Source organism: Triticum urartu, chromosome 1, assembly GCF_003073215.2.
Source record: "Triticum urartu cultivar G1812 chromosome 1, Tu2.1, whole genome shotgun sequence".
In the NCBI taxonomy this organism is placed as follows: Eukaryota; Viridiplantae; Streptophyta; class Magnoliopsida; order Poales; family Poaceae; genus Triticum; species Triticum urartu.
In genome coordinates, this window is record NC_053022.1 from 293,324,920 (window position 1) to 293,351,547 (window position 26,628).

Genomic DNA, 26,628 nt, shown 5'->3' on the forward strand with positions numbered 1-26,628 from the left:
AGAAGACCGCTCGAGCTACTTCACATGGATCTCTTTGGTCCCAATGCCTACAAGAGTCTCGGTGGTAACTCATTTGGTCTAGTCATAGTCGATGATTTTTCAAGATTTACGTGGGTGTTCTTCCTTGATGATAAATCGCAGGTCCAAAAGATCTTCAAAAACTTCGCTAGGAAGGCCCAAAATCAATTTGAAGTGAAGATCAAGAAGGTTCAGAGCGACAATGGAACGGAGTTCAAGAACGCGAATGTGGATACCTTTCTTGACGAAGAAGGGATTTCACACGAGTTCTCGGCTACGTACACGCCTCAACAAAATGGAGTTGTTGAGAGGAAGAACCGTACTCTTATTGGGATGGAAAGAACGATGCTTGATGAGTACAAGACTCCAAAACACTCTTGGGCAGAAGCGGTTGAGACAGCTTGTCATGCAACAAATCGCTTGTATCTTCACAACCTACTCGGCAAGACGGCATACGAGCTCCTCACCGGTAACAAACCCCAAGTTGGATACTTTCGAGTATTCGGCTCAAAGTGCTACATTCTTGATAAGCATCGTCGTTCTAAATTTGCTCCTAAACCTCATGAAGGTTTCCTACTTGGTTATGGCTCAAACTCTCACACTTACCGTGTCTACAACAATTTCACCCGAAAGGTTGAAGAGACGGTAGATGTGATGTTTGATGAATCTAACGGGTCGTAAGTAGAGCAATTGCCAATTGATGTAGGAGACAAAGACCCTTCGGAAGCAATCCAAGACTTGTCTATTGGCAAGATTCGTCCAACGGAGGTGAAGGAGAGTACCTCGTCCATCCAAGTGGAAGCTTCCACCTCACGACAAGGAGAACCAAGAGTTGATACGGAAGCATCCACAAGTGGGACACACCAAGACAAAGAAAATGAGGAAGTACACCAAGATGAACATCAACAACCTCCTTCTCCACCACAACAAGAGAACGACAACGTCAACAATGAAGAAGGCCAAGAAGAAGAACAAGATGAAGAGGATGTTCCACCCCGAGCCAAGCAAAAGCTCCCACGAGTTCGAGCAAGAGTCGCCAAAGACCACCCTGTCGAGCAAATCTACAATGATATCCAAACTAGGAGAATCACTCGCTCTAAAACTCGTTTGGCTAACTTTTCTGAACATTATTCATTCATCTCTAGCATTGAACCTATGAAGGTTGAAGAAGCATTAGAAGATCCAGATTGGATAAACGCCATGCATGAAGAGCTACACAACTTTGAGAGAAATCAAGTGTGGACATTGGTTGAGAAGCCCGACAACAACCACAATATCATCGGTACCAAATGGGTGTTTCGCAACAAGCAAGATGAAGACGGATAAGTTGTTCGCAACAAAGCATGTCTAGTCGCCCAAGGCTACGCTCAAGTCGAAGGTATGGACTATGGTGAGACATATGCCCCCGTTGCTAGACTTGAGTCCATTTGCATCTTACTTGCTTATGCTAATTACCATGATATCACCTTGTACCAAATGGACATTAAAAGTGCTTTTTAAATGGTGAAATTGAGGAGGAAGTTTATGTTAAGCAACCTCCCGGCTTTGTCAATCCTAAGAAACCTAATCATGTTTATAAACTTCACAAAGCTCTTTATGGTCTTAAACAAGCTCCTAGAGCATGGTATAAGTGCTTGACCAAGTTCCTTATTGAAAAAGGCTTTGAAATTGGAAAATAGATTCTACTCTTTTTACTAAAAGGGTTAATGGAGAACTATTTGTGTGCCAAATTTATGTTGATGATATAATATTTGGTTCAACTAACCCTAATTTTAGTGAGAAGTTTGGAAAGCTAATGTCGGAGAAGTTTGAGATGTCTATGATGAGTGAACTCAAGCTCTTTCTTGGTTTGCAAATCAAACGAACTAAGGAAGGTACCTTTGTCTCTCAAACAAAGTACACCAAGGACTTATTCAAGAAGTTCAACATGCAAGAATGCAAAGGTATGACTACACCCATGCCTACTAGTGGACATCTTGATTTGACCAAATATGGTGAGCCGGTTGATCAAAAGGTTTACCGCTCCATGATTGGCTCATTGTTATATCTATGTGCCTCATGTCCCGATATTATGCTAAGTGTGTGCATGTGTGCACGATATCAAGCGGCTCCTAAAGAATGTCATCTTAAGGCTGTGAAAAGGATAGTGAGATACTTAATACACACACACACACACACCAAATTTTGGCATTTGGTATCCTAAGAGGTCTTCTTTCGATCTTGTTGGTTACTCCAATTCGGACTATGTCAGAGACAAGGTTGATAGAAAGTCCACTTCGGATACTTGTCAATTTCTTGGTAGATTTCTTGTGTCTTGGTCTTCCAAGAAACAAAACTTGGTATCCTTATCCACCGCTGAAGCGGAATACATTGCCACTAGTTCATGTTGTGCTCAATTACTTTGGATGACCCAAACTCTTAAAGATTATGGGATATATGTGAAACATGTTCCATTGATTTGTGACAATGAAAGTGCTATCAAGATTGCTCACAATCCCGTGCAACATTCTCGAACTAAGCATATTGAAGTTCTTCATCATTTCATTCGAGATCACGTTGCCAAAGGGGACATTGATCTTAAGCATGTTTGTACCGATAAGAAATTGGCAGATATATTCACCAAACCGCTTGATGAAAAAGTCTTTTGCCGTTTGAGAGGTGAATTGAACATCATTGATGCTTCAAACTTGGAGTAGAAACTCCATTTGGGTACATGCAAGGCATGAGCCTTTGACTAATCCTTGATATTTCTTTTATGATGCTATTTATATGTCTTGGATATACTTGCACTCTTGCATGCTACCTAACCCTTGTAGGTACTTGGATAAATCTAAATCTATGAGATTGCAACCCACTCATATCTTGAGCAATTTCTACATCACCAAGTCTCCACACAATGGTGGTTGAAGTCAAGGAAGCACGAAACCCTTCAAACATATCCTTTGACAAACTCTACATTAAGTTTTATGATTGTCATCTTGGATATACAAGTGCTCTTCCTTGCAAAGCTAACCCATGTAGGAAGATGAACTCAAATTCCAAGTGGTTCTCCCAACTCTTGATGAGCTACATCAACCTTGAGCAACCCACACAAGTTCAACTACATGATCAAGATCAATACCACCACCCAAGGTATGTTATTCCATCTTAGAGAAGCTTTACTCCAAGACATGGATCAAAGCAACTCAAAAAGATGTGAATACATCAAGATGCTTAAACAAAAAAAGTAACCCCATTTTGAGCTTAAACGATGAGTATGACCTATGATCAAGTGTCCTCACTTGACTCCTAAGTCAATATACTCTAACATAGGTGACTTTGTCGCCGACCAATTCTAGATGAAGTTCTCTTGTGTTTCTTTGTGCTCTTTCATTTGTCTCGTGCATATTTATTTCCCCCTTTCAAAAAAACTTCATCTAGATTTCCTTTCTGATTATTTGTGTTCTGCATTCCCTGCATCCAATTCATTGCAAATCTTTCAGCAAATTCCTTGCAAATCCTTATGAGATTTTACCTGCCTAGTGAGCTGAGGTGACAAGTTTTTTCACTATGATGAACTCGGTCACACCGGTTTGTTTCCTTCGGTACCGAATCCTTTCGGCGCCACCGAATCACACAACTCGGTGCTACCGATTTCACTGCAGGAATGACAACTTGCCACTTGTTCCTGCATTCTTCTTGCTCCAGCTCCACTCAATGATTCTTGTCCTCTACCAGCATCACATTCGACTTGCTGCTTTGCTTTGTGACTCAAGGACCAAACCCATTTGTAACAAAAATCCAGAAGAACACTTCTTGGAAATTGATGTCAAAGGCGGGAGAGAGATCACATCAAAGCTTAGTAATTTCTATAGGGGTAGAGAATACTAAGGGGAGAGTGTAAGAAACCCCAGATGCTTGGTGTTCAAGAGGAGAGAAGTCACATGTATTTAAGAGGGGAAAGACATGTTCATAGTTGATTGTTTGCATTAGCTTTGTTTCTTTTCTTTGCTCTGATTTTATGTTCCCTATCTTCTCCCAGTATCCCATGCTAGATTTAGGGGGAGCAAGACATCTAAGGGAAGGAAATCCTTGAATTCATTGCACATATTTACCTTTTGGGACATGTCTATATCCAATGGGGTACTCAGTACTCACTCTCTACATGTCATCCCAGCCTTGGTACTCTTGTGGTTTCATTTGTTTGCTCTGGCTAGTAGGTGTATCTGTGTTATCTAACCTTGTTTACTCAGGTTCATTCCTTCCTAAGCCAACTCAAGACCACAAGGTAAGTATATGCATCACAGTCATGTGTATGAGGATTTCTTGCTAATGTACATACTGTTTGCAAGAAGGACTCATGAGCATGAAGGTACATTCCCTATATTCACATCATTTGCTCTGATGCATATAGCCAAGATACATGTAACACATTGCTTACTCTGTCATGCTTATGCATTCCCATGCTCCTATATTCCAAATTTACGTGTTTGCATACATGTAGGGGGAGCCTATGCATGTTGCATTTCTTTCCAAAGCTTTACTTGTTATTCGCTATATCTTTATCTAAAGCTTTGATGTATGTTGTCATCAATTACCAAAAAGGGGGAGATGGAAAGCACAAGTGCTCCCTGGGTGATTTTGGTAATTAATGTCAACATATCTCTTGTTGAACTAATGCTTCTACCTAGTATGTTTTAGATAAGTTCAACAATGGAGTGGCATGGACTAGAGGATGTGGAACCCCTTCAAGATGCTGAGGACATAGGATTGGCTCAAGCTCAAAGCTCAGGACTCTACATTTTATTTTAGTGATCCAAGATCACATTGAGTCCATAGGAAAGCCAATACTATTAAGAGGGGGTGAGGTGTTGCTCAATGGCTTGCTTGCTCAAGGTGTTTAGTGATATGCTCCAAAGCCCTCAACCACTTTCTCATATCCACAATTGTCCCAAACCAATGGTCAAACTCACCCCCACCGAAACTTTCTATCTGGCGCCACCGAGTTCAGTTGACATAGCTACCGCCAGAAACCCTAATCAATTCGGTCTCACCGATGGGATCTCGGTCTCACCGAGATGGGCTTGCAAACTCTCTGTTGCCCATTGCAATAATTTCGGTCCCACCGAGTTTGCTTGGCCAACTCTCTGTTTTGCTTATTACCCAAAGCCGGTCCCACCGAGTTTGTGTAATCAGTCAAATCGAGTTGAGGCTTTACCCTAACCCTAGCACATCGGTCCCACCGAGTTGATCATGTCGGTCCCACCAAAATGCCTAACGGTCACATTATGAACTAAATCGATCTGACCGAGTTTCATGATTCGGTCCCACCGAGTTTGGTGATTTGTGTGTAACGGTTAGATTTTGTGTGGATGCCATTTATACCCCTCCACCCACTCTTCATTCGAAGAGAGAGCCATCAGAACATGCCTACACTTCCAACATACATTTTCTGAGAGAGAACCACCTACACTTGTGTTGAGGTCAAGATATTCCACTCCAACCACATAAATCTTGATCTCTAACCTTCTCCAAGTTGCTTTCCACTCAAATCATCTTTCCACCAAATCCAAATCCTGTGAGAGAGAGTTGAGTGTTGGGGAGACTATCATTTGAAGCACAAGAGCAAGGAGTTCATCATCAACGCACCATCTATTACCTCTTGGAGAGTGGTGTCTCCTAGATTGGTTAGGTGTCACTTGAGAGCCTCCGTCAAGATTGTGGAGTTGAACCAAGGAATTTTTAAGGGCAAGGAGATTGCCTACTTCGTGAAGATCTACCCGAGTGAGGCAAGTCCTTCGTGGGCGACGGCCATGGTGGGATAGACAAGGTTGCTTCTTCGTGGATCCTTCGTGGGTGGAGCCCTCCGTGGACTCGCGGAACTGTTACCCTTCGTGGGTTGAAGTCTCCATCAACGTGGATGTACGATAGCACCACCTATCGAAACCACGGCAAAATCTCTGTGTCTCCAATTGCGTTTGCACACTCCAATCCCATCCCTTTACATTCTTGCAACTTGCATGATTTACTTTCCGCTGCTCATATACTCTTGTCATGCTTGCTTGATATGTATTGTGAATATTTAAACTTGTGCCAAAACTCTACTTAAACCTAAAGAAATTAAAAACTGTAACTTTTCTTGATTAAAGTCTATTCACCCCCCTCTAGACTCCACTTCTCGATCCTTTCAATAACCAATAGCGTAACCTGGATGCTCATATTGGCTCATACATATTTTACGAAGATCTTTATCAGTCGAACCGTTATGACAATATACGTTATTCCCTTTGTCCATCGATATGTTACTTGCCCGAGATTCGATCGTCGGTATCTTCATACCTAGTTCAATCTCGTTACCGGCAAGTCTCTTTACTCGTTCCGTAATACATCACCTCGTGACCAAATCCTTAGTCGTTTGCTTACAAGCTTATGATGTGTATTACCGAGAGGGCCCAGAGATACCTCTCCGATACTCAGAGTAACAAATCCTAATCTCGATCTATGCCAACGCAACAAACACCTTCGGAGATACCTGTAGAGCATCTTTATAATCACCCAGTTACGTTGTGATGTTTGATAGCTCACAAGGTATTCCTCTGGTATCCGGGAGTTGCATAATCTCATAGTCGAAGGAATATGTATTTGACATGAAGAAAGCAATAGCAATAAAACTGAATGATCAATATGCTAAGCTAACTGATGGGTCTTGTCCATCTCATCATTCTCCTAATGATGTGATCCCGTTCATCAAATGACAACACATGTCTATGGTTAGGAAACTTAACCATCTTTGATTAACAAGCTAGTCTAGTAGAGGCTTACTAGGGACACGGTGTTTTGTCTATGTATCCACACATGTATCAAGTTTCCGGTTAATACAATTCTAGCATGAATAATAAACATTTGTCATGATATAAGGGAATATAAAATAACAACTTTATTATTGCCTCTAGGGCATATTTCCTTCACGAACATGGTCGGAAGTACCAAAAGACAGTTCACACAAGGGGGTTACTCAAGTTCAGCCCTCATGGTGAGGTAATACCCTACGTCCTGTTTTGTTTTGTACTAAAGAAGGAGCACCTCATGCGAGGGGGTTACAAGGGAGATGATGAGTATGGCTACCAAGAGTATAATCTACAGAGTAGATGGTAATGGCTACCCCTAGCCCTGCCTTATATAGGTGACAAGGGCTAGGGTTTACACAATGCCTGACCGATCTCATGCCACCGACATCTTGGCTTGCATGCCAAGATGATCTTCTCGCCTACTGCCCCCCGGGGGTCATCTCCCAAAGCCGGACCTCTACCAGGCCTCCTAGGCCCCGAGGCCGGCCCAATGTCGGACTTCCTACACTATGTGTCACCCTCAGTGTATTGACCGTCAATAGCCCCTGAGCATGTCTGAAGTGATAGTCTTTTGTCTTTCGGAATGAGAACCTAGGTGAGCTACTTCTGTCTTGGCAACAGTTGTGGCCTACTCTCATGAGGTCCGTCTTCAGAATACTCTTGCTCGCTGGGTGTGAGGCCTCCTGGGCAGCACTTCCGCGTGTTCGGAATGACCGACGCGCCAGAGGAGGGGTGGTTCCGGGGCCTCGTGACCCATATCTCCATGGAGAGCTCTGTGACGTGTCGTGACAGTTGGAAAGATGACCCATAAGTATTCCATTTGTTCGGATTGTTTCTTCAAGGTGAAAACCTAGAGTCTGACCTTGGGTGGTTGGATCCGATGATGGTGGCGATTGAGCGTTGCTCCCTTCGTGAAGACGTTGTTGTTGAAGAACCTTGGCGTCTGTGCGTTTCATGAGATAGTTGGTGTGGATATAATCATTGCTTTAGTTTGTTGATCGCAGATCTAATCGCTTTGAGTTTTTTTTTCTTTGCCTACGTATAGCTTTGGTCTTTTTTCCAACAAAGGGCGCTTTTATTATCTCGAAATGTAGGATCAAGCGGATACAAATCATGATGAGCGACACCCGGTCTCTGCATAGCTAAGATGCACACAGCCACAAAAAGAATCGTCTGACAAAGTGTGTAAAATAAACCCGACAATTCGGCAACGGTAAAGCCATATGAGACCAAAACTATGCCTATGTCGACGAAGGAGGTGGACCGATCCGGAAATTATACTGCCACCCGTGTTGGGTAAAAACCTCCCTGGCCACCCGCTCCAACCGCATACACGCCACCTTGAATAGTGTATCGGTATAGCTTTGGTCTTATACGACTTTGCTATTTGACAACGTGTTTTTATGCATGCATGTGTTGGTGTTGGTTTGTGCATTCTATCTATGCATGGGTTGGTTGTGTGCTCAATGTGTTTGCATCCTCTTGATGCTTTGTTTTGAATCAATAAAATCCATCCTTTGTCGAAAAAAATACTCCATTTGTTGCATCCCTTGGAAAGATGAAAGATGACTGTTGGAATAACAAATAAGAATCTCCAACAACTACGGTGGAAAATATTAGAGCAAATACTTAAAACACGTCCATCTATATAGTAGTAATACCCGACTGAACGTTGGCAGAAATTTAAAGGTAGTCTTCACAGTACTCTCAGCAAGAGAAACCAACATACTCTCAGCATATGATCATGGCATCGCCTTGAACGAAATATAGCTTGACGCGTTTACTCCGGGCGGTGACAACTGCTGTTGGCTCGGCTCACTCGACGCGAAGCCCACCTCCACCTCCAATGGTCACCGGGTTGGTCGCGAAAAATTTCCAGGAAGCTTCATACCTTCCTTGTAAGTGTAGGCATGCAAGCGTCCACATGACCCCTATCCTATCCGTTATTTCCTATCTCGGCAATGAAAGTGACCTCGCGTTGTTGTATCTTTTACTCCATTTAATTGTTGACAGTAGTTTTGTCCCGATCGAATTGAGACGTTGCTTGATTGCTTCCAGTAGACATCTCCCTCCCTCCCTCCAAGTTACTAGGCTATGTCAAAAATTTAATTAATGCATCAGCGTTTTTGGGACAAATAGAGGGTCATCGCAGCCAGAAGATTGTGAAATTATTCTTCAAGGCCAATACAATAAGTCAGTATATCCTCGTCCAGCCCCGACGCCCGACTAAATAGCTGTTTCTTCTCGTGAAAGTGTTTATTATAGGAGTAAAATTCATCTATGGTACTTGAACTTGTGCCACAAGTTCGCTTTGGTCATCGTACATAAAAAGTTGGTCCATACGGTCATTATGTACAAGTTTAGGCGATTGTACGGTCATGACGGCCAGATGTGTAGTACGTTATTCAATATAGCAACTCTATTCATAAACCGATGAAAGCTGTTCATCTCAACAAATATTATAAAAGGAGTATCTCCGGTTTTCAAATCTATACTAATTTGGCTAAACTTGCCCTCACTTCTTTGCAGAGACCGCGTGTAATTGATATTGTCTTGATACTAGTATATTTTCTTTTTTAAAAAATTAATGAAATTGACCTGCCAAAGTTGAGCCGTTTATAACACTCGTCAGGACAAACGTAGAAGCATAGTCCAGTTAACTGTGAATTCCCATGGCCCCACATTCTCCAGATCCTCATAACGACTACTCCCTCCGTCCCATAATATAAGAGTGTTTTTGACACTGCGCTGAACGCTCTTATATTATGGGACAGAGGGAATAATTTATTCAGTGGTAGTGTAAATTGTCGGTTCCGACGCATGAGATACAGAAACAAGAAAATGCCTAACTGGATGCAAAGAACTAAGATGAATCTACATATCAACATATTATTTCTTGGATTAACATGCACACATGTGGATATATATGACATGAAAAACATGAAAGCAAATATGATCTCGTGAAGAAGCAGTTAAAGAGCAATTGCATTGCATTACTCATCAAAGCACCTTTTCAATACAAGATCTTAAGCAAGAGAACACAACCATAGAACTTGCAGGACTAATACAGATTTAATCAGCACATTAACCTCTTCACAATATCATTTATGATTAATCGGCAGGATTGCATACATATGCAGTGAAGTAGTGATAAAACAAAAGAGACAGAAAGTGAAAGTACTTTGCAGCTCCTTAGTAAGTTCGGATAGATGTAGTTGATATACCAAGATAAATAAGTGATTTTGTCTATAGATGTACTACTATGTAGGACAACATGAATCAGAGGACACAATTGCTGCAACAAGAGAACTACCTGACATTGCTAGCACAATGAGGATAACTGAAATTGAATACAGAAACAAGAAAAAGCCTAATTGGATGCAAAGAACTAAGATCAATTTACGTATCAACAAATCATTTCTTGGATTAACATGCACACATGTGGATATGACATGAAAAACATGAAAGCAAACATGATCTCGTGAAGAAACAGTTAAAGCGCAATTGCATTACATTACTCATCAAATTAAGCTCCTTTTCAATACAAGTTCATAAGCAAGAGAACATAACCATATACGAAAAGGTGTGGTAGCACCCGGGAGTCCCGACTCCCCTTTATCTGCTCCATTCAGCGTTGATGAGATTCGTGCAAGGGTCTGTCGAACAGCAGCAATGTCAGCGTATTAATCCAGTCCATTTTGACCGAGCAGACAGCGGTGCTGGACAAGTGGGGTAGGTCTGCGCACGTAGGCAGAGGCCCTCTCTCGAGCAGGTCTACAGGACAGGCAGGCTACTGTTGAAATGATCACTCATAGGCTGTGCATGCAGCTATGCCAGTAACAACTCTATTCTCTTGATGGCATAATATTAAAAGCCGGGTAGTTCATGAACAAGAGAATATATGCCAGATCTGAACCAAAATTCGTGGGATGATGTTTCATGGAAAGTTAATTCACTTTTTACCTTGCAACTGTGGGAGACACTGCACAACGCCTTAAATAATTACTACTGCAACATGTCAGTCCTGATATTGACTGGACGACGCCTACACATGAGCAGTGTTATTCTTGGCCTAGTTTTATTTTAAATGTACTACTCCACGCTTAGTGATGTACAGTAGGCTGCTAATCAAATTGATGGTCAAAGGACAAGGCACATATCTCGACGACGAAGATACATCACTGGCGGCTGAGATAACCGGGAGTCCAGACCCCCGGGTGCTGAAAAGCCGTTCTCAACCATATAACTTGCAGGACTAATAACCTGTTCACAATACTCCATAATGTGCTTTGCAGCTCCTTAGTAAGTTGCGATAGATGGATATACCAAGAGAAATAAGTGATACTCAATAAGCATAGGCAACCACGAGAGGAGACTACCTGACATTGCTAGCACAATTAGCATATAACTGAACTAAGGTGCGGAAGACATGGCGATCAACTCCTTGGCAACAGAGGGGCAGGTTGTGCTTAGATGCTCGAAGCCGTCGCTAGCCATGGCTGCCCTCAGATTTGCCCGAGAGCTGAGAAAATGGATGCATGCAGTCTTGAGCCCGGGGCAGCCGTGCAGTTCAGCCAGTGCCAGGATGTTCACCGCCGTGCCTACATTGATGTGCTTGCACAACTTGTCTTCACAAACCAACTTCATCCTCTCCAAGTTATACGTGTCCGCTGCGACGAGCAGGTGCTGCCACATGGCGTCTTCCTCTTCTTTTCCCATCTCCGGCAGCGAATCGGTGTAGACGAAGCAGAGCAGAGCCTTGAACACCTGCGCCTCCATGCCATCTATGCGGACCAGATCGTTGGTGTTACCCTCCTTCATCGAGCCAAAGAGCTCCGCGCTGAACACCGGCGACCGGGCCGCGAGCACGCAGCGGTGCGCCGCGAATGTCTCGCCACCAGCCTCGAACACGACGTCCGCGCCGCTTCCGGCGAGGAAGAGGCCACTGAGGTGCTGCTTCAGGTCGGACGGGGGAACGTCGACGAACTTTGGAGCTCCTTCCTGGGCAGTCCCCTCGATGCGGACCCTCTTGACGACGGCGAGGTCGCACCTGATGGTGAACGAATCGCCCTTGAGATGCTTCGATTTCTCCAACGCATTCCATTGCACGAACTTTGTGTGCCCCCAAGTGCCCTGGCTGGCGAAGCTGTGTGCAGCTTCTGAAGTCCCCGCCGCCGGCTTGGCCTTCTTGAGGAGGAAGAGCCCTCGCTTCTCCGCCTTGAAACCAAACTGGAACCGTGCCATCACTTCCTTGTCCACATTCTCGTCGAGGAAGAGGAAGACGGACACGTGGCCCGCGCTCTCCGCCCGGTCGCCGTTGGGGTAGTAGATGATCCTCCAGCGATGGCCTCCGACGGTGAAAGGGCCGGAAATGAGGCACTGGCTGCTGGGGATGGCCTTGAGGCTTGAGTAGCCGCGGATCTTGAGGTGGTGGTACCCGCTCGCCGTCTCAGCGACGATGGCGGAGGCGGAGGCGGAGGCGGTGGGCGGCATCGCGATCCTAGGCTTCCGATGGGGCGGTGAGCTCCGGCGAGGGCTGGTCGCAAGTAGGGTTTTTGGTGCGGAGCTGCAGAGTGAGGTGGGGATTGAGGAAGAGGAGGCCAATTGGGGAAAGCCGGAATGAGGAGATGTAGGCAAGGTGGTTGGTCTTCCAGGCAAGGCAAGGTTCCGTACATTTCCATCTAATGGGCCTTGGCAGATTTTTCTTCTGGGCCTATTGTGAGATTAATATAAGTTGTTTATAATTTTTTGGTAAATCGGATGTAATATAAACATATTCTGTTTGTTCATTCAGTTCACTGTATCTAGTCGACATTATAAAATATCTATTTATATTTATGAATGGAGGGAGTACATGACAACTAGACTCTTGTGTTTCTAAAAAAACGCAGATTTTTGACATGGTTCTAGATGCACCTGCTGAAACAGTTTAATTTTTCAATATATATTTAAAGAGTCTAGCAATTAACATAAAACTTGAATAGTAACTTTTATACAGAACCAAATATGTTTTCTTTTTTTTTTTGGCACAGAAGATCGTATAAGTCTTTTCTTTGCGAAACTTTACACAATGTATGACATTAGTTCATGTCATTATTTTCTTAAATAGTTGATTTTTTAAGATTCCTTTAAAAAATAATGTGGGTGTGCCTTGGCCAAGCTTCCATTGGGCACTTTCGATGACAACTTCAGTTCTTGTACATTAAAACAAATCCAGCCGCGTTCTTTTGTTGGAACAATCATTGGATCACACACAAGTGCGTGAGGAATCTATTTCAAAAATACCGGGAGGATGATGAACTTGAAAAGGGAGAGGCTCACACGAACGCATTGGACTCAGCTATTTTGCAACGTGTAAAGTCTGCATCTTTTTTGGTTTTCCTTTCATTTCTTCCTATCTGACCACCTACCCACAATTCGTCTTCCTCATGCCATCCCATAGACTAGACATGGGGTTTTACACATAATTACAATAACATGTAAACGTAAAAAGCTATTCAGCCACAATGCGCACCTAGCGCGATTCATGCGTTATTATAAAAAGCATTAAACATAAAAATTCATTCAAAAGCTAACTACAACTTTAAAAATGAGCTATCCAACTGTAATTAAACTCATGAGTATGCTTCATGTTATCTTCGACTAGCCATGTTATGGTATGTATGACGTTGCTCTTCTTCCATAATTTCCTTTGTGTTTGCTTTGATGCTAGTTGTCTGCATCTTAATTATATAGAGGTCCGACATGCATTTATTGCAGTGTTTTAAATAGCGGGCTATGGAAAATAGCGGCGGGCCTCCAAATCAGCTATAGTGAAGCTATAGTGGGCTATTTATGAAGACGACCATTTAGCGGCACCCTGCCGAAAAGTCTATAGCGGGCTATAACCAGCTATTTAAAACTATGATTTATTGTGTTTGCATTTGTTTGATTCTTCATTTTAACATCTTTTGTAAAAAAAATAGATAAACTCGTGAGTACAGTTTTTTTGGTAATTATTATGAGTATGAATAAAATTACAAAGGATGGCAATTTTACCAATGGACATGGGTACCAGTGGGTACCGACCTGTACGGGTAGGGTATGGACACATTTTCGTGCCCATGTGTAGTGATCGAACCTTATCTGATTAGTCGTGGATAGGACATGGGTACAATTCTGCGACCGTGAGTATGCCCGGACCCTACTCGATTTTCTTACCGATAGTTCAGATATGTTACAAATTCCTGAACCATAGAAACCTCTCGCTGGCTAGCACCTTGATGACCCACAAGTATAGGAGATTTATCGTAGTCCTTTCGATAAGTAAGAGTGTCGAACCCAACGAGGAGCAGAAGGACATGATAAGCAGTTTTCAGTAAGGTATTCTCTGCAAGCACTGAAATTATCGGTAACAGATAGTTTTGTGATAAGATAATTTGTAACGAGTAGCAAGTAACAAAAGTAAACAAGGTGCAACAAGGTGGCCCAATCCTTTTTGTGGCAAAGGACAAGTCTGGACAAACTCTTATATAAAGGAAAACGCTCCCGAGGACACATGAGAATTATCGTCAAGATGGTTTTCATCACGCTCATATGATTCGCGTTCGTTATTTTAATAATTTGATATGTGGGTGGACCGGTGCTTGGGTACTGCCCTTCCTTGGACAAGCATCCCACTTATGATTAACCCCTATTGCAAGCATCCGCAATTACAAAAGAAGTATTAAGGTAAACCTAACCATAGCATGAAACATGTGGATCCAAATCAGCCCCTTACGAAGCAACGCATAAACTAGGGTTTAAGTTTCTTTCACTCTAGCAACCCATCATCTACTTATTACTTCTCAATGCCTTACCTTAGGCCCAAATAATGGTGAAGTGTCATGTAGTCAACGTTCACATAACACCACTAGAGGAAATACAACATACATCTCATCAAAATATCGAACGAATACCAAATTCACATGACTACTTATAGCAAGACTTCTCTCATGTCCTCAGGAACAAACGTAACTACTCATAAATCATAATCATGTTCATAATCAAAGAGGTATTAATATGCATAAAGGATCTGAACATATGATCTTCCACCAAATAAACCAACTAGCATCAACTACAAGGAGTAATCAACACTACTAGCAACCCACAGGTATCAATCTGAGGCTTAGAGACAAAGATCGGATACAGGAGATGAACTAGGGTTTGAGATGAGATGGTGCTGGTGAAGATGTTGATGGAGATTGACCCCCTCCCGATGAGAAGATCGATGGTAATGACGATGGTGATGATTTCCCCCTCCCGAGAGATGTTTCCCCGGCAGAACAGCTCTGTCGGAGCCCTAAATTGGTTCCGCCTCATGGCGGCGGAGTTTCGTCCCAAGAGCTTGCTTCTGATTTTTTTCCAGGGCAAAAGACTTCATATAGCCAAAGATGGGCACCGGAGGCCTGCCAGGGGGCCCACGAGGCAGGGGGCGCGCCCAGGGGGTAGGGCGCGTCCCCCACCCTCGTGGACGGTGGGTGGCCTCCCTCTGGTGCTTTCTTCGCCCAATATTTTTATATATTCCAAAACTGACTTTCATGGAGTTTCATGACTTTTGGAGTTGTGCAGAATAGGTCTCTAATATTTTCTCCTTTTCTAGCCCAAAATTCCAGCTCCCGGTATTCCCCCTCTTCGTGTAAACCTTGTAAAATAAGAGAGAATAGGCATAAGTATTGTGACATAATGTGTAATAACAGCCCATAATGCAATAAATATCGATATAAAAGTATGATACAAAATGTACGTATCAACTCCCCAAACTTAGACCTCGCTTGTCCTCAAGCGGAAGCCGATAACGAAAAATATGTCCACATGTTTAGAGGTAGAGGTGTCGATAAAATAAAATACGGACATGAGGGCATCGTGATCATTCTATAACATCAATATATATATATATTGTCATATGATTTCTTATGCTAAAGTAACAATCTATTCACAATGTTGAGTATGAATCAAAAACTTCATTGAAAACTAACAAACTATGATCTCGGTCATTGAGGCAATTGCAATTTATCATAACATAGGAAAGAGTCAATATAAGAGCTTTTCAGCAAGTACACATACTCAACTATTATTTAGTCTTTCACAATTGCTAACACTCACGCAATACTTATGGTCATGGAGTTTTAATCGGACACAAAGAAAGATAGGGGCTTATAGTGTAGCCTCCCAAAGGGTAATGTTAACAATAATAGTTCATGATAAATTACATCCAATTGGATATATATATATATATATATATATATATATATATATATGGTCGCGCTATTCGTCATCCTGGGTGAGGAATACTTATTCTTCACCCCCCTCTATTTTACCATCAATGCCCCGTAAATTTACGTTCCGTAAATTTTGTCTTATTTTCGACGTAAAAAGAGATTGTAAGAAAATATATAATCGTTGTAAAAAATATTTTATGTTATGTAAAATTACAAACGTAAAAACATAGTGTAAAATACACATAAACTGCAAATTTTCTTGGCTTATGACCTATATTTTTATTTTCTTATGCCAAATTTTACGTGGTGAATCAATAGGAATGTAACTATTTAAATTGCAAACGTAATTTAATTATGAAATGATCGTAAGATTACCTCGGGTGAAGAATAACTTATTCTGCACCCTGGGTGATGAATAGTATCACTATATATATATATATATATATATACATCCCAGCTATTCTGCAACCCATTCCTAAATAAGCTATTCAGGAACCGTTCCTAACTGCTCGAAAACAGATAAGCTAATTGTGCGTCATATACTAGTTAACTGTCGGTCGGACTTTTTCTGGCACTGTTTTTTCGCACTATTTTTTTATCGTAATTTTTGAACCGTTTATCGAAATGATGCAAATGACATAGCGTTGAATAGCTACTGAATAGGTAGAATTTATGTATGTTGATCGTTGTCCCAAAATCCTTACAGTTTTTAAACAAAATTTTAAAAACTAGAAATTCTTCAAACACGTTTTCGGTGTTTTTGTGAAAGAAATTTTTAAACCGTTTGTTGGAATGATGCGTCCAACACACTATTGGAAAGCTATGGATTAGCCCGAACTTTGGTATATAGAACTTGTTTTCAGATTCGCCATGGTTTAAGAGTAGTTTTCAAAAAACTAACGATATTTTTGTCATTTTTTTCCCGAACTGCTACAATACATGCTAACTGCCCGAGCAGAATAGCTAACTGGCGTATGACGACAGAGCTAACTGTCGTGACTTAAGACACTTTTTCCCTGGTTTTCTCGGATCAAGCTAACTGCCGGTATTGAAATAGCTAACTGTCGGGGATTGCGGCAGTTAACAACAAGTTAACGGCAGGACTGAAGGTACTATTTTTTTAATTTTCCATGGGTCATTCGAACTGCAGGTCCTGAAATAGCTAATTGTCGGGACTGCGACAGTTAAGAACTAGTGAACTGCTTGACTGAAGATATACCTATTTTTTCTTTCGTTCTTTTTTTGCCAAGGTCACGCTAACTGTTCAAGGGCGCATGGCAGTTGAGTGTTCAAGTTAACTTCCACAACTCGCCCACTTAACTGCCACATGCAATAAAAATTGGACTAACATTATAAAAAAACTTTGTTATATTGACATTTTTTTCGAATTGTTACAATACATGATAACTGCCCGACCGGAATAGCTAACTGACGTATGACGATCAAGCTAACTACAGCGAATTAAGACACTTTTTTTCCTTGTTTCCCGGATCAAGCTAACTACCGGTATTGAAATAGCTAACTGTCGAGGATTGCGGCAGTTAACAACAAGTTAACTGCAGGACTGAAGGTACTAAATTTTTTATTTTTTATTATTTTCCCTGGGTCATTCCAACCGCAGGGCCTGAAATAGCTAACTATCGGGACTGCGTCAGTTAAGAACTAGTGAACTGCTTGACTGAAGATATCAACTTTTTTTTCTTTCGTTCTTTTTTTTGGCCAAGGTCACGCTAACTGCTCGAGGGCGCATGGCAGTTAAGTATTCAAGTTAACTTCCACAACTCGCCCACTTAACTGCCATTCCTAAATAAGCTATTCATGAACCGTTCCTAACTGCTCAAAAACAGATAAGCTAACTGTGCGTCATATACTAGTTAACTGTTAGGCAGACTTTTTCTGGCATCCTTTTTCGCACTATTTTTTATCATAATTTTTGAATAGTTTATTGGAATGATGCAAATGGCCTGCAGACCCGAGCTCGCTCGCTCCCTTCGGGAAAAGAAACAAGTTGATATATATATCCGGATCACTCCAAACAAAGTGCTTGCCAAAGGAAAAAGTGTAAAAAGGGAAAGATGATGATCACCATGAATCTTGTATAAGGTATAAGACAAGAATAAAAGATAGGCCCTTCGCAAAGGGAAGCAGAGGTTGTCATGTGCTTTTTATGGTTGGATGCACAAAATCTTAATGGGAAAGAACGTCACTTTATATTGCCACTTGTGATATGGACCTTTATTATGCAGTCCGTCGCTTTTATTTCTTCCATATCACAAGATCGTATAAAGCTTATTTTCTCCACACTAATAAATCATACATATTTAGAGAGCAATTTTTATTGCATGCAACAATAACAACTTACTTGAAGGATCTTACTCAATCCATAGGTAGGTATGATGGACACTCATGGCAAAACTGGGTTTAAGGATATTCGGAAGCACAAGTAGTATCTCTACTTGGTGCAAAGAGTTTGGCTAGCATGAGGGGGAAAGGCAAGCTCAACATGTTGGATGATCCATGACAATATACTTTATTTCGGATATAAGAAAACATAACCCATTACGTTGTCTTCCTTGTCCAACATCAACTCTTTAGCATGTCATATTTTAATGAGTGCTCACAATCATAAAAGATGTCCAAGATAGTATATTTATATGTGAAAACCTGTCTTTCTTTATTACTTCCTATTAATTGCAACGATGACCAAAACTATGTTTGCCAACTCTCAACAACTTTTATTCATCATACTCTTTTATATGTGAAGTCATTACTCTACATAAGATCAATATGATCTCTTTAATTCTTTTTATTCTTTCTTTTATTCCCTCTAGATCATATCAAGATAATTGATAACCCACAAGTATAGGGGATCAATTGTAGCCTCTTTCGATAAGTAAGAGTGTCGAACCCAACGAGGAGCTAAAGGTAGAACAAATATTCCCTCATGTTCTATTGACCACCGATAGAACTCTACGCACGCTTAACGTTCGCTTTACCTAGAACAAGTATGAAACTAGAAGTACTTTGTAGGTGTTTTTGGTGAAGGAAATATGCCCTAGAGGCAATAATAAAGTTATTATTTATTTCCTTATTTCATGATAAATGTTTATTATTCATGCTAGAATTGTATTAACCGGAAACATAATACATGTGTGAATACATAGACAAACATAGTGTCACTAGTATGCCTCTACTTGACTAGCTCGTTAACCAAAGATGGTTAAGTTTCCTAACCATAGACATGAGTTGTCATTTGATTAACGGGATCACATCATTAGGAGAATGATGTGATTGACTTGACCCATTCCGTTAGCTTAGCACTTGATCATTTAGTATGTTGCTATTGCTTTCTTCATGACTTATACATGCTCCTATGACTATGAGATTATGCAACTCCCGTTTACCGGAGGAACACTTTGTGTGCTACCAAACGTCACAACGTAACTGGGTGATTATAAAGGTGCTCTACAGGTGTCTCTGAAGGTACTTGTTGAGTTGGCGTATTTTGAGATTAGGATTTGTCACTCCGATTGTCGGAGAGGTATCTCTGGGCCCACTCGGTAATACACATCACTATAAGCCTTGCAAGCATTGTAACTAATGAGTTAGTTGTAGGATGATGTATTAAGAAACGAGTAAAGAGACTTGCCAGTAACGAGATTGAACTAGGTATTGAGATACCGACGATCGAATCTCGGGCAAGTAACATACCGATGACAAAGGGAACAACGTATGTTGTTATGCGGTTCGACCGATAAAGATCTTCGTAGAATATGTAGAAGCCAATATGGGCATCCAGGTTAAGCTATTGGCTATTGACCAAAGAGGTGTCTCGGTCATGTCTAATAGTTCTCGAACCCGTAGGGTCCACACGTTTAAACGTTCGTTGACGATATAGTATTATATGAGTTATGTATGTTGGTGATCGAATGTTGTTCGGAGTCCCGGATGAGATCACGGACATGACGAGGAGCTCCGGAATGGTCCGGAGGTAAAGATTCATATATTGGATGATATGGTTAGGCCAAGGGGTCAGGCCCACGGGGCTATAAGTCGGTGCAAAAGGAGTTTTGCGGAGGCCAGGGGGCTAAACGCCGGAGACCCCGACGTCTGGCCCTGGGCTAGACGCCGAGGCCCATGGCGTCTGGGCCAGACGCCAAGAATTGTGGCGTTTGGTCCTGTAGTCTGAGTGGGACTCTTGCCTTCGGGCAAAACCGACTTTGAGGAGGCTTTTGCTCCAAGTTTCGACCCTAGGGCTCAACATATAAATAAAGGGGCATGGATAGCACCAAAGACACATCAGGAAACACCAAGTAGTGTGTCGGCAACCCCGTCCCCTCTAGTTTATCCTCCATCATAGTTTTCGTAACGCTTAGGCGAATCCCTACGAAGATTGTTCTTCACCAACATCGTCACCACGCCGTCGTGCTGCCGGAACTCATCTACTACTTTTCCCCTCTTGCTGGATCGAGAAGGCGAGGACGTCATCGAGCTGAACGTGTGCTGAACGCGGAGGTGCCGTACGTTCGGTACTTGATCAGGACGGATCGTGAAGGTGTACGACTACATCAACCGCGTTGATAAACTCTTCCGCTTACGGTCTACGAGGGTACGTTGACAACACTCTCCCCTCTCGTTGCTATGCATCACCATGATCCTGCGTGTGCGTAGGAAATTTTTGAAACTACTACGTTCCCCAACAGTGATATCAGAGCCAGGTTTTATGTGTAGATGTTATATGCACGAGTAGAACACAAGTGAGTTGTGGGCGATACAAGTCATACTGCTTATCAGCATGTCATACTTTGGTTCGGCGGTATTGTTGGATGAAGCGGCCCAGACCGACATTACGCATACGCTTACGCGAGACTGGTTCTACCAACGTGCTTTGCACACAGGTGGCTGGCGGGTGTCAGTTTCTCCAACTTTAGTTGAACCAAGTGTGGCTACGCCCGGTCCTTACGAAGGTTAAAACATCACTAACTTGACGAACTATCGTTGTGGTTTTGATGCGTAGGTAAGAACGGTTCTTGCTCAGCCCGTAGCAGCCACGTAAAACTTACAACAACAAAGTAGAGGACGTCTAACTTGTTTTTGCAGGGCATGTTGTGATGTGATATGGTCAAGACATGATGCTATATATATTGTATGAGATGATCATGTTTTGTAACAGAGTTATCGGCAACTGGCAGGAGCCATATGGTTGTCTCTTTATTGTATGCAATACAATCGCCCTGTAATTGCTTTACTTTATCACTAAGCGGTAGCGATAGTCGTAGAAGCATTAGTTGGCGAGACGACAATGATGGTGCAATGGAGATCAAGGTGTCGCGCCGGTGACGATGGTGATCATAACACTGCTTCGGAGATGGAGATCACAAGCACAAGATGATGATGGCCATATCATATCACTTATATTGATTGCATGTGATGTTTATCTTTTATGCATCTTATTTTTCTTTGATTGACGGTAGCATTATAAGATGATCTCTCACTAAATTCAAGATTAAAGTATTCTCCCTGAGTGTGGACCATTGCGAAAGTTCATCGTGCCGAGACACCACGTGATGATCGGGTGTGATAAGCTCTACGTTCATCTACAACGGGTGCAAGCCAGTTTTGCACACGCAGAATACTCGGGTTAAACTTGACGAGCCTAGCATATGCAGATATGGCCTCGGAACACTGGAGACCGAAAGGTCGAGCGTGAATCATATACTAGATATGATCAACATAGTGATGTTCACCATTGAAAACTACTCCATCTCACGTGATGATCGGACATGGTTTAGTTGATTTGGATCATGTGATCATTTAGATGACTAGAGGGATGTCTATCTAAGTGGGAGTTCTTAAGCAATATGATTAATTGAATTTTAATTTATCATGAACTTAGTCCTGATAGTATTTGCATATCTATGTTGTAGATCAATAGCTTGCGATGTAGCTCCCCATTTATTTTTGATGTGTTCCTAGAGAAAATAAAGTTGAAAGATGTTAGTATCAATGATACGGATTGGATCCGTGATCTGAGGATTATCCTCATTGCTGCACAGAAGAATTATGTCCTTGATGCACCGCTAGGTGACAGACCTATTGTAGGAGTAGATGCACACGTTATGAACGTTTGACAAAGCTCAGTATGATGACTACTTAAATAGTTTAGTGCACCATGCTTTACGGCTTAGAACCGGGACATCAAAAACGTTTTGAACGCCACGGAACATATAAGATGTTCTGAGAGTTGAAATTGGTATTTCATACTCATGCCCGTGTTGAGAGGCATGAGACCTCTGACAGTACTTTGCCTACAAGATGGAGGAGAATAGCTCAACCGGTGAGCATGTGCTTATATTGTCTGAGTACTACAATCGCTTGAATCAAGTGGGAGTTAATCTTCCAGATAAAAAGGTGATTGACAGAGTTCTCTAGTCACTATAACTAAGTTACTGGAACTTTGTGATGAACTATAATATGCAACGGATGACGAAATTAATTCCCAAGCTCTTCGCGATGCTCAAATCGGCGAAGGTAGAAATCAAGAAATAGCATCAAGTGTTGATGGTTAACAAGACTACTAGTTTCAAGAAAAGGGCAAAGGAAAAGAAAGGGAACTTCAAAGAAGAATAGCAAGCAAGTTGTTGCTCCCATGAAGAAGCCCAAAGCTAGACCCAAGCCTGGAACTGAGTGCTACTACTGCAAAGGAAATGGTCACTGGAAGTGGAACTGCCCTAGATACTTGGCGGATAAGAAGGATGACATAGTGAACAAAGGTATATTTGATATACATGTTATTGATGTGTACTTTACTAGTGTTTATAGCAAACCCCTTGGTATTTGATACTGGTTCAGTTGCTAAGAGTAGTAACTTGAAACGGGAGTTGCAGAATGAACAGAAACTAGTTAAGGGTGAAGTGACGATGTGTGTTGGAAGTAGTTCCAAGAATGATATGATCATCATCGCACACTCCCTATACTTTCGGGATTAGTGTTGAACCTAAATAAATGTTATTTGGTGTTTGTGTTGAGCATGAATATGATTTGATCATGTTTATTGCAATACTATTATTCATTTAAGTTAGAGAATAATTGTTGTTCTATTTACATGAATAAAACCTTCTATGGTTATACACCCAATGAAATTGGTTTGTTGGATCTCGATCATAGTGATACACATATTCATAATATTGAAGCCAAAAAATGCAAAGTTAATAATGATAGTGCAACTTATTTGTGGCACTGCCGTTTGGGTCATATTGGTGTAAAGCGCATGAAGAAACTCCATGCTGATGGGCTTTTGGAATCACTTGATTATGAATCAGTTGATGCTTGCGAACCATGCCTCATGGGCAAGATGACTAAGACTCCGTTCTCCGGAACAATGGAGCGAGCAACAAACTTGTTGGAAATAATACATACTGATGTATGCAGTCCGACGAGTGTTGAGGCTCGCGGCGGGTATCGTTATTTTCTGACCTTCACAGTGACCTTCACAGATGATTTGAGCAGATATGGGTATATCTACTTGAAAAACATAAGTCTGAAACATTTGAAAAGTTCAAAGAATTTCAGAGTGAAGTGGAAAATCATCGTAACAAGAAAATAAAGTTTCTACGATCTGATCGCAGAGGCGAATATTTGAGTTACGAGTTTGGTCTTCAATTAAAACAATGTGGAATAGTTTCACAAACTCATGCCACCTGGAACACCACAGCGTAATGGTGTGTCCGAACGTCATAACCGTACTTTATTTGATATAGTGCAATCTATGATGTCTCTTACCGATTTACCACTATCGTTTTGGGGTTATGCATTAGAGACAGCTGCATTCACATTAAAAAGGGCACCATCTAAATCCGTTGAGACGACACCGTATGAACTGTGGTTTAGCAAGAAACCTAAGCTGTCGTTTCTTAAATTTGGGGTTGCGATGCTTATGTGAAAAAGTTTCATCCTGATAAGCTCAAACCCAAATCGGAGAAATGTGTCTTCATAGGATACCCAAAGGAGACAGTTGGGTACACCTTTATCACAGATCCGAAGGCAAGACATTAGAATGGATCTTTTCTAGAGAAGGAGCTTCTCTCGAAAGAAGTGAGTGGGAGGAAAGTAGAACTTGATGAGGTAACTGTACCCGTTCCCTTATTGGAAAGTAGATCATCACAGAAATTCTGTTTCTGTGACTCCTACACCAATTAGTGAGGAAGCTAATGATGATGATCATGTAACTTCAGATCAAGTTACTACCGAACCTCGTAGGTCAACCAGAGTGAGATCCGCACCAGAATACGGTAGTCCTGTCTAGAGTCATGTTAATTGACCATGACGAACCTACAACTATGAGGAAGCGATGATGAGCCAGATTCCGCGAAATGGCTTGAGGCCATGAAATCTGAGATGGGATCCATGTATGAGAACAAAGTGTGGACTTTGGTTGACTTGCCCGATGATCGGTAAGCCATAGAAAATAAATGGATCTTCAAGAGGAAGACGGACGCTGATAGTAGTGTTACTATCTACAAAGCTAGAATTGTCGCAAAAGGTTTTCGACAAAGTTCAAGGTGTTGACTACGATGAGAATTTTCTCACTCGTATCGATGCTTAAGTCCGTCCGAATCATGTTAGCAATTGCCGCATTTTATGATTATGAAATTTGGCAAATGGATGTAAAGACTGCATTCCTGAATGGATTTCTGGAAGAAGAGTTGTATATGATGCAACCTGAAGGTTTTGTCGATCCTAAAGGTGCTAACAAAGTGAGCAAGCTCCAGCGATCCATCTATGGACTTGTGCAAGCATCTCGGAGTTGGAATATAACGTTTTGATAGTGTGATCAAAGCATATAGTTTTATACAGACTTGCGGTGAAGCCTGTATTTACAAGAAAGTGAGTGGGAGCACTACAACATTTCTGATAAGTATATGTGAATGACATATTGTTGATCGGAAATAATGTAGAATTATTCTGGAAAGCATAAAGGAGTATTTGAAAGGAGTTTTTCAAATAAAACCTCGGTGAAGCTACTTACATATTGAGCATCAAGAAGCATCAAGATCTATAGAGATAGATCAAGACACTTCATAAGTTTTTTCAATGAGTACATACCTTGACAAGATTTTGTAGTAGTTCAAAATGGAACAGTCAAAGAAAGAGATATTACTTGTGTTACAAGGTGTGAAATTGAGTAAGACTCAAAGCCCGACCATGGTAGAAGATAGAAAGAGAATGAAAGTCATTCCCTATGCCTCAGCCATAGTTTCTATAAAGTATGCCATGTTGTGTACCAGATCTATTGTATACCCTACACTGAGTTTAGCGAGGGAGTACAATAGTGATCTTGGAGTAGATCACTAGACAGCTCTCAAAATTATCGTTAGTGGAATAAGGATATGTTTCTTGATTATGGAGGTGACAAAAGGTTCGTCAAAAAGGGTTACGTCGATGCAAATTTTGACACTAATCCAGATGACTCTAAGTCTCAATCTGGATACATTTTGAAAGTAGTAGCAATTAGCTAGAGTAGCTCTGTGCAGAGAATTGTTGACATAGAAATTTGCAAAATACATACGGATCTGAATGTGGCAGATCCATAGACTAAACTTCTCTCACAAGCAAAACATGATCACACCTTAGTACTCTTTGGGTGTTAATCACATGGCAATGTGAACTAGATTATTGACTCTAGTAAACCCTTTGGGTGTTGGTCACATGACGATGTGAACTATGGGTGTTAATTACATGGTGATGTGAACTATTGGTGTTAAACCACATGGCGGTATGAACTAGATTATTGACTCTAGTGCAAGTGGGAGACTGAAGGAAATATGCCCTAGAGGCAATAATGAGTTATTATTTATTTCCTTATTTCATGATAAATGTTTATTATTCATGCTAGAATTGTATTAACCGGAAACATAATACATGTGTGAATACGTAGACAAACATAGTGTCACTAGTATGCCTCTACTTGACTAGCTCGTTAATCAAAGATGGTTAAGATTCCTAACCATAGACATGAGTTTTCATTTGATTAACGGGATCACATCATTAGGAGAATGATGTGATTGACTTGACCCATTCCGTTAGCTTAGCACTTGATCGTTTAGTATGTTGCTATTGCTTTCTTCATGACTTATACATGTTCCTATGACTATGAGAGTATGCAACTCCTGTTTACCGGAGGAACACTTTGTGTGCTACCAAATGTCACAACGTAACTGGGTGATTATAAAGGTGCTCTACAGGTGTCTCCGAAGGTACTTGTTGAGTTGACGTATTTCGAGATTAGGATTTGTCACTCCGATTGTCGGGGAGGTATCTCTGGGCCCACTCGGTAATACACATCACTATAAGCCTTGCAAGTATTGTAACTAATGAGTTAGTTGCAAGATGATGTATTACGGAACGAGTAAAGAGACTTGCCGGTAATGAGATTGAACTAGGTATTGAGATACCAACGGTCGGATCTCGGGAAAGTAACATACCGATGACAGAGGGAACAACGTATGTTGTTATGCGGTTCGACCGATAAAGATCTTCGTAGA

General features: G+C 41.5%; 1 protein-coding gene across 1 annotated transcript; it reads right to left on the bottom strand.

Moving 5' to 3' along the window:
- Positions 1 to 11,164: 11,164 nt before the first annotated feature.
- Positions 11,165 to 12,456, bottom strand: LOC125532522 (BTB/POZ and MATH domain-containing protein 1-like). Its single transcript, XM_048696565.1, has one exon. It carries the CDS (start codon positions 12,336 to 12,338, stop codon positions 11,259 to 11,261), a length of 1,080 nt encoding a protein of 359 aa, XP_048552522.1. The 5' UTR covers positions 12,339 to 12,456; the 3' UTR covers positions 11,165 to 11,258.
- Between the last annotated feature and the right edge of the window lie 14,172 nt (positions 12,457 to 26,628).

Coding starts and splice junctions, on each gene's coding strand:
- LOC125532522 (XM_048696565.1), bottom strand. CDS start 12,338: ATGCCGCCCACCGCCTCCGCCTCCGCCTCCGCCATCGTCGCTGAGACG.